Source organism: Lycorma delicatula, chromosome 4 (genome assembly GCF_047948215.1).
Source record: "Lycorma delicatula isolate Av1 chromosome 4, ASM4794821v1, whole genome shotgun sequence".
NCBI classification, from domain to species: domain Eukaryota; kingdom Metazoa; phylum Arthropoda; class Insecta; order Hemiptera; family Fulgoridae; genus Lycorma; species Lycorma delicatula.
The window spans coordinates 53,103,406-53,117,515 of record NC_134458.1 but is presented as its reverse complement, the minus strand read 5'-3'; the positions used below and the strand labels follow the sequence as shown (position 1 = coordinate 53,117,515).

General features: G+C 26.3%; 1 protein-coding gene across 6 annotated transcripts in view; it reads right to left on the bottom strand.

Moving 5' to 3' along the window:
* wit (kinase protein wishful thinking) overlaps positions 1–14,110 on the bottom strand; it is a 61,159-nt gene that overhangs the window by 16,353 nt on the left and 30,696 nt on the right. For all 6 annotated transcript variants that reach the window (XM_075362958.1, XM_075362959.1, XM_075362962.1 and 3 more), the window contains exons 12-13: positions 13,217–13,347; positions 149–380 (exon numbers count right to left, since the gene is read on the bottom strand). In XM_075362958.1, the coding sequence (XP_075219073.1) occupies positions 149–380; positions 13,217–13,347 (363 nt within the window). The remainder of the gene's footprint in view (positions 1–148; positions 381–13,216; positions 13,348–14,110) is intronic.

Sequence of the window (14,110 nt, the reverse complement as noted above, 5' to 3'; positions counted from 1 at the left end):
AAAAATAAATAAAAATGTAGCCAGAAAGTTTTCTTATCCAGGCCTGGAACTTTTCTCTCTACCCTTACATTCATTAAAAAACACACAACAATAACATTAAAAAAACACAGCAAGAATAAATAACTTAAGAAAAAGAATTTATTGTAACCATTAGATAAAAGATGATGATCTTCAGATGCTGATGGTAAATTTAATTTCTTGTGAAGTAGTTTGCGAATGAACCCAGGTAGCTGAGTTGAAGGCGGTACATTACACTGTTTTGGTACTCTGTTATGCACATAAGGTATATTTGATGCTGCTGGTTGTAATGAACATGGTTGTTGGTCTTCTCTTACTACTTGATGTTTCATTGATCGATCTACTAAGGGTGAAACATCTTCCTGTAATGATAAATATATTTGACTGTAATCATTAACAATAATAATTAAAAATTTACAGAAGTACGTACACCAGTCAAATCTATAAAATCAGATTTTTCAGTTTATAAATAAATTATTATATTAAAATATCACATTCTCTTAATAAAATATTTTTATATCATGGCAAAACTGTGCTGTTTATTATATAAAAAAAATCCCAGTGAATAGAAAAAAAAAATCTAATTGAACATTTTCTAAAGCTGTTGAAACTGAATTTTATTTCCCATATGTCACCTAAGCAGTTTTCTACATTTTTGAATCTTACTAGTCTGAGCTGCTTAATTTTTATACAAATAGTTAACATACATATTTTCTGAGGATCAGCTCCATGAATCTGGTCAACAGAGTTGATCGAGTAGGTGAGGTGCATTGACGGCAATTACTATACACTACATCTACTACACTAGTTAAAAGCATCTGTTATGTACTAGTTAACAGTACTAGAAAATACAACTACACAGTAACTAACATATTTTCACAAATGGACAACTACTCGTTGAAGGTCATTATACACAATGGCATCATGAATGTTACTACTCACTTCCCTAATTCACAGAGCTCTACGTAGCACAATACTTCATCATCATAAAATTACTCATGTTTTGTCAATTTCAAGAAAAGTTATCTGACTGCAAATATAATCTAATATATTGTCAGTTTTTGTCCTGTGTTCATGCTTGGTAGATAATTATTGTTAAATGTCAAATAAGATGGTAAAGAATCCAGATCATGTCCACGTTTAATACATTGCAGTGTTTTACTGCACATACATTATATATCAAACACTATTCTTAATGATAGTGTCAGAAAAAGATGACAAATATAATACTACAATAAAAGAGTTTATACTTTCCAGGAAACCTGACAACCATTAAGTAATTTGGCAGGTCATTTTGTGTTGGTAGGCTTAGACTGTAAATAATTTTACTGAATAATTTCTGCTAGTGTAAAGCATTTATCATTTTCTACAATAATTGGAATATTTTTAATGTGGTCTACCAAATAACTATTTATTATTTCCGGCTTAGATAAAAAAAAACTGGCTATAATTAATAAATATTGATAACACTAAAATGTAAATTTCAAAGCGATATCTATTGTAGTTTATTAGTGATAAATTAATAATTAGCAAAATGTTTTTTTTTATTATAATTTAATTATTTTCTAGTAATAAACTTTAATCATATATTATAATCTGAAAATTATGCTAGATTAATTAATTGTTTTATAAAATATGTGAACTAAATTAGGAATGAACTTATTGTGAAGTATTATTAAACACTTAATGCAAACAGCTCAATATGTTGCATGTATGTAAGACTGAGCATGTTTAATTAATTGTTGTGTATAATTACTTACCACTTTGATAAACATAAAAGACGGTAAATAGAAAACATGAACAGATGGTGTTTATGATAATAATCTTATTTAATCATAACACCTAATCAATTACTTAATAAAAAATAACTTAAGCATTTTTTCTTAAAAAATATAACATTTTATTTACATTATAAAGAATAAATTAAATTTTTTTACAGTACTGTGACCTCATTCTATATACACAACATTAAAATATTTAGACATTAAGCTAATAGAATGAAATAATAGAAAATCAACACAGATAAACTAAAAAAAATATTAAAGCTAGTTCGACTTAGCAAATTCTTATTTTTAAAAGACTGTTGTTTTAAGGATTAACACTTATTGATTTTATTCTCTAGATTTTACCAGCACAAAAAAATTAATACTTTAGTACATTTAATTAACTTTCGTAAAGGAAACATGATATTTTCAACTAAAAATTATGATAATATTCTTTTTAGATCCTTTCTTCAGCAGTCTAGATTACATAAACCAAGATTAATGAATAAATCATATATTAGAATATTATAAAACAAAGCTTGATGATGACATGTTTTTGTTTTTAGTTTAGGTAAAAATGGAAATAGAAAACGGTAAGAGAGTGCAGAAGGCAACCAACCAGTAGTTGGATGACAAATTATTGAAAGTAGAGTATATTTTGAGAAAATGATGAGGAGAAGTAGTTCAGGGAAGAATAAAAGAAAAAAAGAATTACATAATAAGAGAAGAGTGACTAGAATAGTTTGTTAGAGTGAATTGAGAAATCAAAACTTCGGTAATTTAGACTTGTGAATAGAGTGGAAGGATAAAGGTTATCGAAGGAAAATGTTTAAATGAAGAAGGTTTAAATGTTTAAATGAGAAAAGGAAGGAAAGTTAATGAGGTAATGGGATATAAATAGAAACAATAAATCTTAAACAGAGAAATTTGGAAGAAAATAGTTTAAGTCGTTACTTGACAGAAAATAAAAAAGATTAATTAATGATTATTTAACTTTTAAATTTCAAACTTTCATAATTTTTTTTAAACGTTTAAATTAATCTGAAAAATTATGTTCCTCAGCTGTATATTCTTAGAATTACAGTTATAACAAATTTTCATCAGTCTGTATGAACAAACGAATTCTGTCACCTGGAAACTCGTCACAGAGGTAAATTTTATACTTTTAATATGAAATGAATCCATTTTCATAATTTTATACAGAATTTTCAATATTCCTTAAAGCATAATTTGACTCTATGAAACATATATTAATGATTGTGTGTATACACATGTGCATGCAGAATGTAAAAAATTAATTAAATTTATAACTGGTAATATATTTATAAAAAATATGAAATGTTTATGACTGGGCAAAACAAATTTGTAGGAGTTTGGAAATGGAGGTTACACAAGCAATTAAGAGAAAATGTAAATTAAGCTGATGAATTCCTGTAGAAAAATTGTTGTAGTGAGGATTACAGGGAAAAGAATGTAGTTACGTTAATAATACTAAATGCAACGTATGGAATGCGAGGTAGTTTTGTTTTTTTTTCAGAGCAAAGGATGGAGGCAATTCCCTTCACCAATGTTTGTAAGAGAAGGGTACAGAAGTTTATTATAACTCATTGTATTATATTTTCAAACAGCATTATTTTTATAAATAATGTTCCATGACTTATCCCTTGAATGAATAACTTTACTAAAAAAAAATCAGAGTAATACAATATAGCAATGGTTTAACAAAGTATTTAGTTGTTAATTATTAAAAAAGGAAAGACAAATGTTTAATATAATCTTGCAACGTAATAAATGTTAAAAATTACCAGCTTTTTTTACAGATACCAGTAAATTGTACTTTAAAATATGAATAAAACTCTGAATAACTTCCAAAAAAATTAACCGATTTTGATGTTGGTTTATATTAACTTCTTCTCAAGAACTTTATGGTTTCTTTTCTACATTTTCCGATATCTTTTAATTTTCTTTTCCTTACATGTACTATTCATTACAACAAACAATTTATAACAATAATCAGGAAAAAAACAATCTGTTGAACTGTATTTAAGGATGTATTTTTTTACCTAATATATATTCTTGCAATTCTTAACTTTCTTGAAAAATAGTTATTTGTTATGACTTCATGCTCAGGATATATATATATTTTTATCTATAATATTTTCAACAGATTTTTTGTATCTTTTTCTTTATAATCTTATTGGGATGAATAAAAATGTCCTCTAATTTATTTTCTTTGTTTTTCTTATTTTATGAATATTTTTCATTTTTTAAATTCTACTAGTTAGATATTACGCAAAATATTTTTAAAAGTAGGATTAGAAATGATCTTTTTTAAAGAAATGCATGCAATTTTTTTAATTTAATTAGAAAAAGTATTAAAAACCTGCACAGTATGCAATTTAATTTAACTAGTAAATATTATTACTTCATTTTATTCATGTATGTACATACATGTATTACACAGATTAGCAATGTAGAATGTCCATTTATACATATATATAAATTAGAAAAAAAAAGGAATATTTATTTTTTAAAATTCTTTTTCTATTAGAATCTGTCTTAAATTTTGAACCGGTTTTACCTTCATTAAAAAATTTTTAAATTGTAGGAACTCGCAATCAAATAGGAATAATCAAATTCCATCTGCCTATAGCTGAGACACGCTACTATCGACATATAAGCAATGTTTTTGTGTAATACATGGCATCATTGCTTGTGGTTCAGCAAAAATACAATCATACGGTTGTATAAATTAAAAAAGCATATTTAAGTTAAGATTATGCAATATGTTTACTTTTAGTTTTAATACTTTATTTTTTTCACCTGAAAGTAAGTTTTATAAAATAATAACCCCTTTTGAAATAAAAGCATTTCATACTTCAACAGCCATAAACTGTTTTTTTATGATTAATTTACCACAATTGAGCTCCATAGGGCAGTACATTACTGGCTTGTTATGTGTTTAAATTGCTTGTGATAAATGCCCAGATTGACTTAGAATCAAACACAAATCTCTCCTGATGTAATGCGGAGACACTAAAACTCCATCACTAGGTTGGAAGGATGTTTCAAAGGGAAATCCAAAGTTCTTAAAATATTTTTAAATTAACTGTTTTCCAGAAAATTAACTATTTCATGCCTGAAGCCTATTTTGACAACCAAAATACTTTCTGCAAAAAAATTGTTTTAACAACTTTCAGCTAGAATTTCATTTGTTTTTCTTTTAAATATAATAATATAATTTTAATCTTCAATAAAATATGTCATTTTCAAAATGTTTCTGAAAAAAAAAAAAAAAATTTATATTTTTGTTTATAAACAACATAGCAAAATAAAAAATAATTTTTTTAATAAAATAAAAATCTTCAAAAAGTAAAAATAATCTTTTTACAGATTAAACTTTTAGAAGTCTGTGACAAATTAAAAACAACTAAAAACTTATTAATCCTTAGTAGTTTAAACCCAACTGCAACCTTCTCCATTTAAACATTTTTCTTCGATAACCTTTATCCTTCTACTCTAATCACAAGTCTAAATTACCAAAGTTTTGTTTTCTCAATTCACTCTAACAAACTATTCAATCACTCTTCTCTTATTATGCAATTCTTTTTTTTCTTTTATTCTTCCCTGAAGTACTTCTCCTCATTTTCTCAAAATATACTCTACTTTCAATAATTTGTCATCCAACTACTGGTTGGTTGCCTTCTGCACTCTCTTACCGTTTGTTCTTGTTTTCTACTTCCCGAGCATAAAAGTACCAAATGCATGAATTTTTTTTAAACCCTTTTAAAACTTTCCCACTGACATTATTTAAAAGGTTTGTAATTTACCTAGTCTAAGTATTTTATCAAGTATTAAACAAATTTAATTATACATATATGCTTTTATAAATTGAGAATTCAACAGAGTTTGGTGACCAGTCCAAGGAAAATGTTTGATCAGCATAATTTATATTGTTGGTGGCCTTTATTCTTCTGCCTTTTACTATTCATTGGTCAGTTTTATATATGCATGTGTTGTATGTTTTTAGGTTTTTTTTTAAATGTAAGGAATGGTTTTTGTAGTGCATTAGTGAGTATTCCGGTTTTCTTTTATCTAATTTTTTTTTAGTATTGGTAGTTATGTGTTGCAGACGATTAATTTACAATTCAAATTTCTATCTAGTTATAGATTAAAACTTTTTTTAAACAGTTCTTGAGTAGAACAGTTTCTGTTTGCTTTTTTATTTATTTAAAAATAGAATTAAAAATAATACCTCAATGAAATTTTTTTATTCCTAAAGAATTTCAAAAGATTTCACAGTTTTATTTAATTTAATAATATTAATATATACCAAAGTAAACAGTAAAATAACCTAATAAAATTAAGAGTACAATTATAAGGCCCATTAAACAGTTTGATTCAAAGAAAAACTTTAGTTTTTAATCTTTAAACTTTAAGTTTAATATCTAAAACTATTAAGCTTAGGTTTCAGATCTTATGGCAGGATCCAGTTCATACAATTGAAAAGCATAATGATATTTGCAACCATTCTATCAAATTTCTGTTCAGAATTTTTGCAGTTAACTTACAAGTTAATAACATTATTCAGATATTTCCATTTATTTTCATTACGAGGACATCAAATGAATAGTATAGACTATTTTTTTTTTGTGGATGTAGAATTAAGTGATATGCTTTTATACTGTCATTATGTGTTTATGAGTGAGAGCGCATTTTTTTGGAAGTAGAATCGGTTGTTAGTGTGGACAATAAAAATTCATTTAACCCCTTTTCTGGTAAAATTATTATTAGTATTAGAACCGAATGTTAGGGGCAATATCAGTTTGTTTTGTATACATATATATATATATATGCTTATAAAAAAAGTTAGGTGCAAATCCTAGATACACCTTTACTCTTTTTGTGGCACTGTGGTTATCATTTGTCAAGGTCAGTTGAGATCGACCACAGGCGACTCTTTATGTATAGTGTGAGAACCACTGAGCTGCAGTAGAGATCCCTACCTACCCCTTTTTCATAACGTGTCATGTAAAATTATAACTTCTTTTTTTTTTCACTCACCTTGCACATGATTCTGTTTATTCCATAACAACCCTTAATGCCACAGGCATATTTTATTTTGTTTATTTAACCTGTCATTATTTTATTTATAAAAATACATTGAAATTTAAAACTGAGAAAATTAAAATGTGTATGTATTTAAAAAGCTAACTGCACATTTTACAGTAGAAAATATAAAAGGTAGACTACATGAAATCTCGGCAAAAAAAATGTTAGTAGATATGTAATCTTTATTTTAACATTTAATATATTTTTAAAAATTAATCTCCATGTCAGAAATGTCATAAAAAGAATGTAAATTATTATTTTTTAATAATCTTCACCGTATTTAGTTGAATCAAATTTTGGGTAGGATCATCTTACGTAAACGTATAAAATATTACTGCCTGCACAATATATTGAATTCTTTTCCCTAAACTGTACTACTCAAAAAAGAAAATTATATTATTTTTAAATCATTTTTGAAAAGATGTGAGGTTTTCAGTTAAAGCTGAAAACATTTATATCCAGGGTAATTCTAGAACCTCTGAACTGTTCTAAATGAAACTTTGGTTTTAATCATTTTTTAAAAAGTAAAACAATAAATAGTTTTGTTTAAAAAAGGTATATGATTATTTTATATTTAAATTCAAACTATTAAATGGAGATATTACTCTATAAAGGAAAAAAGTAAAACAAATTTTAAATTTTTATTAAAATATAGGAAATTATAAAATATTTTGCTGGATATGATTATTTGAACGAGTAAAACAATACGATTGCATTAATGATATCCAGAACAAAATATTTCAATAAAATAAATAATTTTACGGAATATATCTTTCTAAATTAAAATTTATATTTGAATGGTGAATCGATAAATAACAACTGTATATTAATAATCATTGTATCTGATTCTTGTATACAAGTGGAAAATGAGAGAACAATTTTTTAAAAGATCAAAATTAGTTATAATTAGTGGCATATTATAAACATATAATATAATTTTGAGTATAGTAAAATATCAAAATCAGTAACATTAAACTTTAATTTTTTTGAAGTGCCCAGAAGACGGATTAGCTACGCTGGATTAGTCACAATGAAGAAAAAGTAACAAATATGTTTTAAAAATTAAAAGAGAAGCCTGGATAAAAAACTAAAACCCACATTTTTTCTCAAAAAATCCAATATCTTTATTAAAAAAACAAACAAGCCCACTTGAACGCACATGAACACTCGCACACAATTATGAAGGATTCCTGTAAAATTTCTATCTTACATTCTTAATTTAAGTTATTTAATTATTTAAATGAAATCACTTAATTACATGGTCTTTAACATTAATTTTTAATTCACACTTCTAGATAATCTATATGTAAATAATAATATACATACACAAATGAATAATCAATTCATTGTTTATTCTTTCAAAAAACAAATTTTAAAATCTTTCTCTAGAAAACTTTTTTATAACAAATATGATAAGATTTAATGAACTCTTTTATTTCACACTCGATGAAGGGACACTACTATCCGGTAAATTGAGTTAATTAAAATAAGCATTTTCATTCATGAGATTAATATGAATCCTTTGAAATCTGTTTTATTAAAATCAGTTTACGATAAATGAAGGCATACATACATAACATATGATGCACATATATTACATAACAAACCATGGTGTTTATCAAGACAAAGGCTTTACTGACATCTGTTTATGGCGTATCAGAGAGAGATAAGTCTTACAAAAAGTGGTATATTCATTTTTTTACTGTCTGTCTGTATACAATTAGATCGCAACATAAATGTTAATCGACTACTAAATTGTTATAATAAACATTTTAATTCACTATAATAATAAAAATTCTATCAGGTAATTATGTAAAAATTTTATCATATAAGAGTAATTAATTATGCTAAACTAACAAGCCATTTTTTATTAACTTGAATGAATGTTTAAAAAATCATTAAATTGGCGTTATTTTATAATAACAGCTATTTTATTGTTTTAAGTTAAATTTACAACTAAATCTTAATATGTAATGTAATAAAAACTTTTATTTACATTTTCTGAAGTTTAAGAGCAGACTTAAACAATGAATTCCAACAGAATAAAATTGAATAAATATCACAAAATCTTACTGTTTTAAATATTTAAAAGTCTGAAATATAAGGAAGTAAAACGTTTAAAGAACTAAATATTTTACTGTTTCTAGTTTACTAGAGAAAAAAATAAATATTAAAAAAAGGATGTTATAGATATTGTGAACTATCCATTTTATTGGCATGGAGCATAAAACTTAATTTTTTTTTTTTAGGGATAAATCTAAAAAATTATTATTCCCTTTTGAAGTTTACTTATTTTTTTGTTTATTTAATATTTTCCTGCCCTTTTGAAGGTTAATTATTTTTTTGTTTATTTATTATTTTTCTGAACGAATGAGAAATAAAAAAATTAGAATATTTAAAAAAATAAGTAAATGTATTTAAAATTGTTTGAAGTGATTAATTCCCTCCCATGGACTTAAGAGGGGAAATACCATACAAATATAATCTTTATCTTTATATGTAATTCTATAAACTAAAAAAAAAAAAAAATTAAATTAATTTTAGATTATATTTTACATAAAAGGAGGGTTAGGGAAGTTTAAACATTTTTAATACTACTACCAACATAATCTTTTACTTGTAATAATCTTGTACAAGTTTCAGTGGAGTTTTCACTAAAGTTAACCATTTCAAGACAACAGTCACAGATTAAAGGCAACTACCCTACTGCTTTGTTTAATTTTGTAAAAATTTAATAATATCAATGCCTCTTATACAAAAGTCAGTATACTGAGTTTTATAACTGTATGTTCTATAGTTATTAAAAAAAATAAATGCCATCAGACACTTTCTCTTTTCACACTCTCTCTCTCCCTCTCTCACACACACACACACACACATACATACAGACATGCGCACGCAAATATAGATACATAAATATACAGAAAATTCTTCAGCTTCAGGAAAGGTCAGATGATGCCAGTTATGGAGTGTATGGAGACTAATCTATTACTCCCATCAAAATTCTTCAGCTTCAGGAAAGGTCAGATGATGCCAGTTATGGAGTGTATGGAGACTAATCTATTGCTCCCATCAAAACTTCTGGAATTCTTTTACCATATTTTTAGCAACATGACATTATGTGTTTTTGTACACCAGACAAATCCCTTTAGTGAGTAGTCCATGCAGACTCTACTATGCTGTAACTCTTCTAAGGTTTCACAATACCTTTCTAATATTGATGGTTTCTCCTTGAAAATTAATCATAAAAATGCCTTTTTAGCCCCAATAAATATTGTTGATGATAGACGGGCATCCAGATCTTGCTTCATCTGCATACTTGCTCTCTCTTTATTGAATAACAGACTCCATTTCCACAAATTTTCTTATTTATTATACCTTCCTAATAGGTTTTAATTAAATGTTGATACATTTCAACTGGACGAATATTTTTTCCATTAAAAAACAGATCAATGACCTTACCTCCTAAAAAGTGGGACCGAATATTGACATGGTTAATGAAATGCTACTGAAAAATAACGTCTGATGTATTCAAGACTTTAGAACTAACTGAAAATATAAAAAAAATTTAAATCATAATCCCAACTAGGTTGAATACCAAAAGATTAACATATGTTGTAACTATATGAGATTAATTACCTGTCTTTAAAATGATCACTTATGTATAACAGTAGTGAAAGCAAAAATTTATCACTTTCTCTGATCAATTGTCATAAAAAGTAAGAAAATTTCATATTTATCTTCATTAACAATAGGAATGGTATGCCCTAACTAAATGAATCGGAAAATATGATAACTTAAAACAGACATATTTAACTAAGACTTATAATCTTAGGTTAACAAAAAAGAAATATTTTAAAAATAATTATTAAAAAAAAGATTAGTTTCGATTGTTCTTGAACCTTTTTGGGTTATCTACACTACGAATTAAGTGTGTAAGTATACAAACTCACTTTTGCAGTGGTTACTTTAGACCCAATGATAAAGTCATTGGGTCTAATATTATATTATATTATATTATTTACAAGTTCCTGGGTCAGGAACCTTTTGAACAATACAAAACAAAGGTAATACCAAAATATATTCTATCTGTGTATAAATCATGTTATATGAATATAAGAAGTTCAATGAATTATTAAAGACAAATTACTGTACAAAAATTATTATTTACTTAATGTCAATGAAACTAACTTTGCTTTTCAACATATTCCTGGGCTACAATTAGGCACTTGTCCCATCATTTTGTGAACTTTGTTATTCTAATAGTAAAAAATTGTTCACCTTGAATCTGAGCAATCTTAATACAGCAATCTTAAACTGCTAATTTCTGTCAAACTCAGTGCTGTGTAAAACCTCTTTGAGAGGACCAAACAAAATAAATCTGTTTACAAATATATATAAATTTAACTATGCAAATAAAATCATTAAAGCGATTTTGCCAAACGACAATTGAAATTTCTACCTTTTTTCCACAACATTGAAAATCGGTGAAATTTGTTCTGCCGGATTTAAACTCTGCAATCCAGATATAAAAATTTGCATGGTTAATACACTTTTTACCATATTGTTGGTGGGTTTTATTCCTTCCGAAAACAGACTTATCACAGTATGCTGTTCTTCCATAGAACATGTTTGGAGCCTATAATTTGAAATAAACATATGAGGTTATAATAATGGAAATTATGTCATGGGTGCCAACTTGAATGTCATACAATCACAGTTTATTGAATTAAATAATTTTTCCATTATTGCCAGTTGTATTTTTAATTACCTAACGACACTTACTATAAATACGAGTATATATTATTTCATTATAATTACAAAAAATCCTGATTATCCAAGATATCAGGAAAACTTAAATTTTGATGACTATTTACAAATTTTTTAAATAAAAAAAATTTTGTATTTAATGTGATCTACATTAAATAAATTTTGGTCCTGATACATGGTTAGATAGGTAACTGTTAACATTGTGTTTTTAGCATCTGGCAGCTTGATATTAGGAAATTCATATGTTTCACGCCAAATTGTTATTAAAAAAAAATCAATTAAAGTGGGAACACAAGAAAATTATCAGTATAATAAATTCCTTGTTTTCTTGAACTGAAGAATTTATAAAAAATTGAAAAGGATTTCTTATCCAAAATAAGAAAAGCTGACAACAAAGTTGTAATATTTTCATACATTGGTTATTTATTCTTATGTAGTGGAAAAATAATTATACATAAAAAAGTTACCTAAGATTTCTTTTTTGGGGTGGGAGGTAATTTATGATGAGGTTTTATTGTAAAATTATTAATGTTTAAATAAACCCAAAAATTTTTAAATTGCAAATCAGTATTTTTTTATTTTTCCACTCCCAAATCCAAAATCACCTTCCAACAGAATTGTTTGATTTTTCTACATTTTTTATTAAATGGAAAAAACTAAAAAAAGTGGCACTAAAAAAATGTACTACCAATAAAGTTACCTAAGAAGTCTTTTTTTTTTGGGCGAGGTGAATTATGATGAAATTTCATTGTAATATTATTACTAAAAGTTTACTATTTAAATTTTGAATAGTATTAAATGTTTAAATAAAACAAAAAAGTTTTAAAATTAACAAAAATCAATATTTTTATACTTTGATCAGCTTCCTCCTCACCAATATTGTTCCCAAAGTATCTTTTTTTGGTCACTTTCACTAGTATTATGCCTAAAGACATAAAAAAAAATTTGGGTTAAAACCATGCAATAAAAAATAACAATATAGTATTTTTCGATTTTCGGGGAAGGAGGAATTTTGGGGGAAATTTTTTTTACAAATTGTAAATAACGATGCACGAATGTACTGATCTTAATATAACGTGGCAGTTATGTTAGCAAAATTTTGAAAAATTTATAAAACCTCCTGGGAGATACTGATCACAAAATTTCATCAAAATCATTCTGTTTATCCAACCAAAAGTTATTAAACTTCAATCAAAAATTATTAAGCTTAACACATACAAACATTAGCCCCCTTTTTTGGGGGTTCCTGGGTCATGAAAGATCAAGAAATGCAAAAAAAAACCCACACCCCATTTTTTAACCGATTCCCATATTTTCCTTCTGGCAGCATAGCTGTAGAGCTATGCTGCCAGGAAAGTAAAAAACGTTGTGTGTAATGTAAACATTTTCATCATGTTCATCAATCATGTTAGATTAACCAAACAAAAATTTGGAAAAATGAGAAAAAAATCTTACATAAGTTAGAAAAACCCACACCTCACTATTATTTTTAAGATAAATCAAATGTAAAACAAGTACTGATTAATTTAAAACGACTACTATTTTTCTGTTACCTCTTGTGCATCACCCCACATCAAAAGATTTCTCTCAAGACATGGATTTCGTCCCTGGTACGGCTGTATAGTTATGGCAACATTAACAGCTGCATTTGCTGCTGCACGGTTATTTGAATCTTTCCACGTATCTGTTTCAAAAAGACAAATAATGTACATTTTCACCAATAAAATGATAAATTTAATTAATAAACAATTACATAAAGTTAAAATGATGAATAAGTGAGAAGCATTAAATCTGTAGGACTAATTTCTATTGCAAAATAATATAATCCTGATTAGTGAATGTTATGGATAATCCAATATGAGAGGGATAGTAGGAGAACAAGTTTAACAATATGGCAGTTTTTGCCTGATCACATGACTATTCATTCCTCTGTTCCAAGAACTAATATGGTTGATGACCGTAGATAACTGGTCACATTGTATTCTGACAGTAAGGTGATATGTACAGCTAGCTACAATTTAAAAAAAAAAAAAAGTTTAATTCATTACCTTCTCTTTCGTTCTATCTTGTTCTACAGTTTTTAGGATATTCTGTATAGTTTGTATTTCATAAACAAATTCACTGTTTTATAATTCGGTTTAAACTCCCTTACAATGCATATATATATATAAAAGACTTTTTTTAAGTATAATTACAAGAATAAAAAAAAACAACAAATAAAAGATCGATTACCAGAAATAAAGTGGTTTTATTTTATATCTAGAGAGTAAATCTTGATTCACATTGTTATTAAGAATTCAATATATAAGCGATTGAACCCAAAGAAGGTAACTGATTGGAGGTAATTTCTTGGTGGATTGATCATCCCTTTTCTATCTACATTTAACTCTTTTATTTCTTAGGCAGGTACTACAGGCATTGTGTTAGCAACAGTTAATATGGATCAA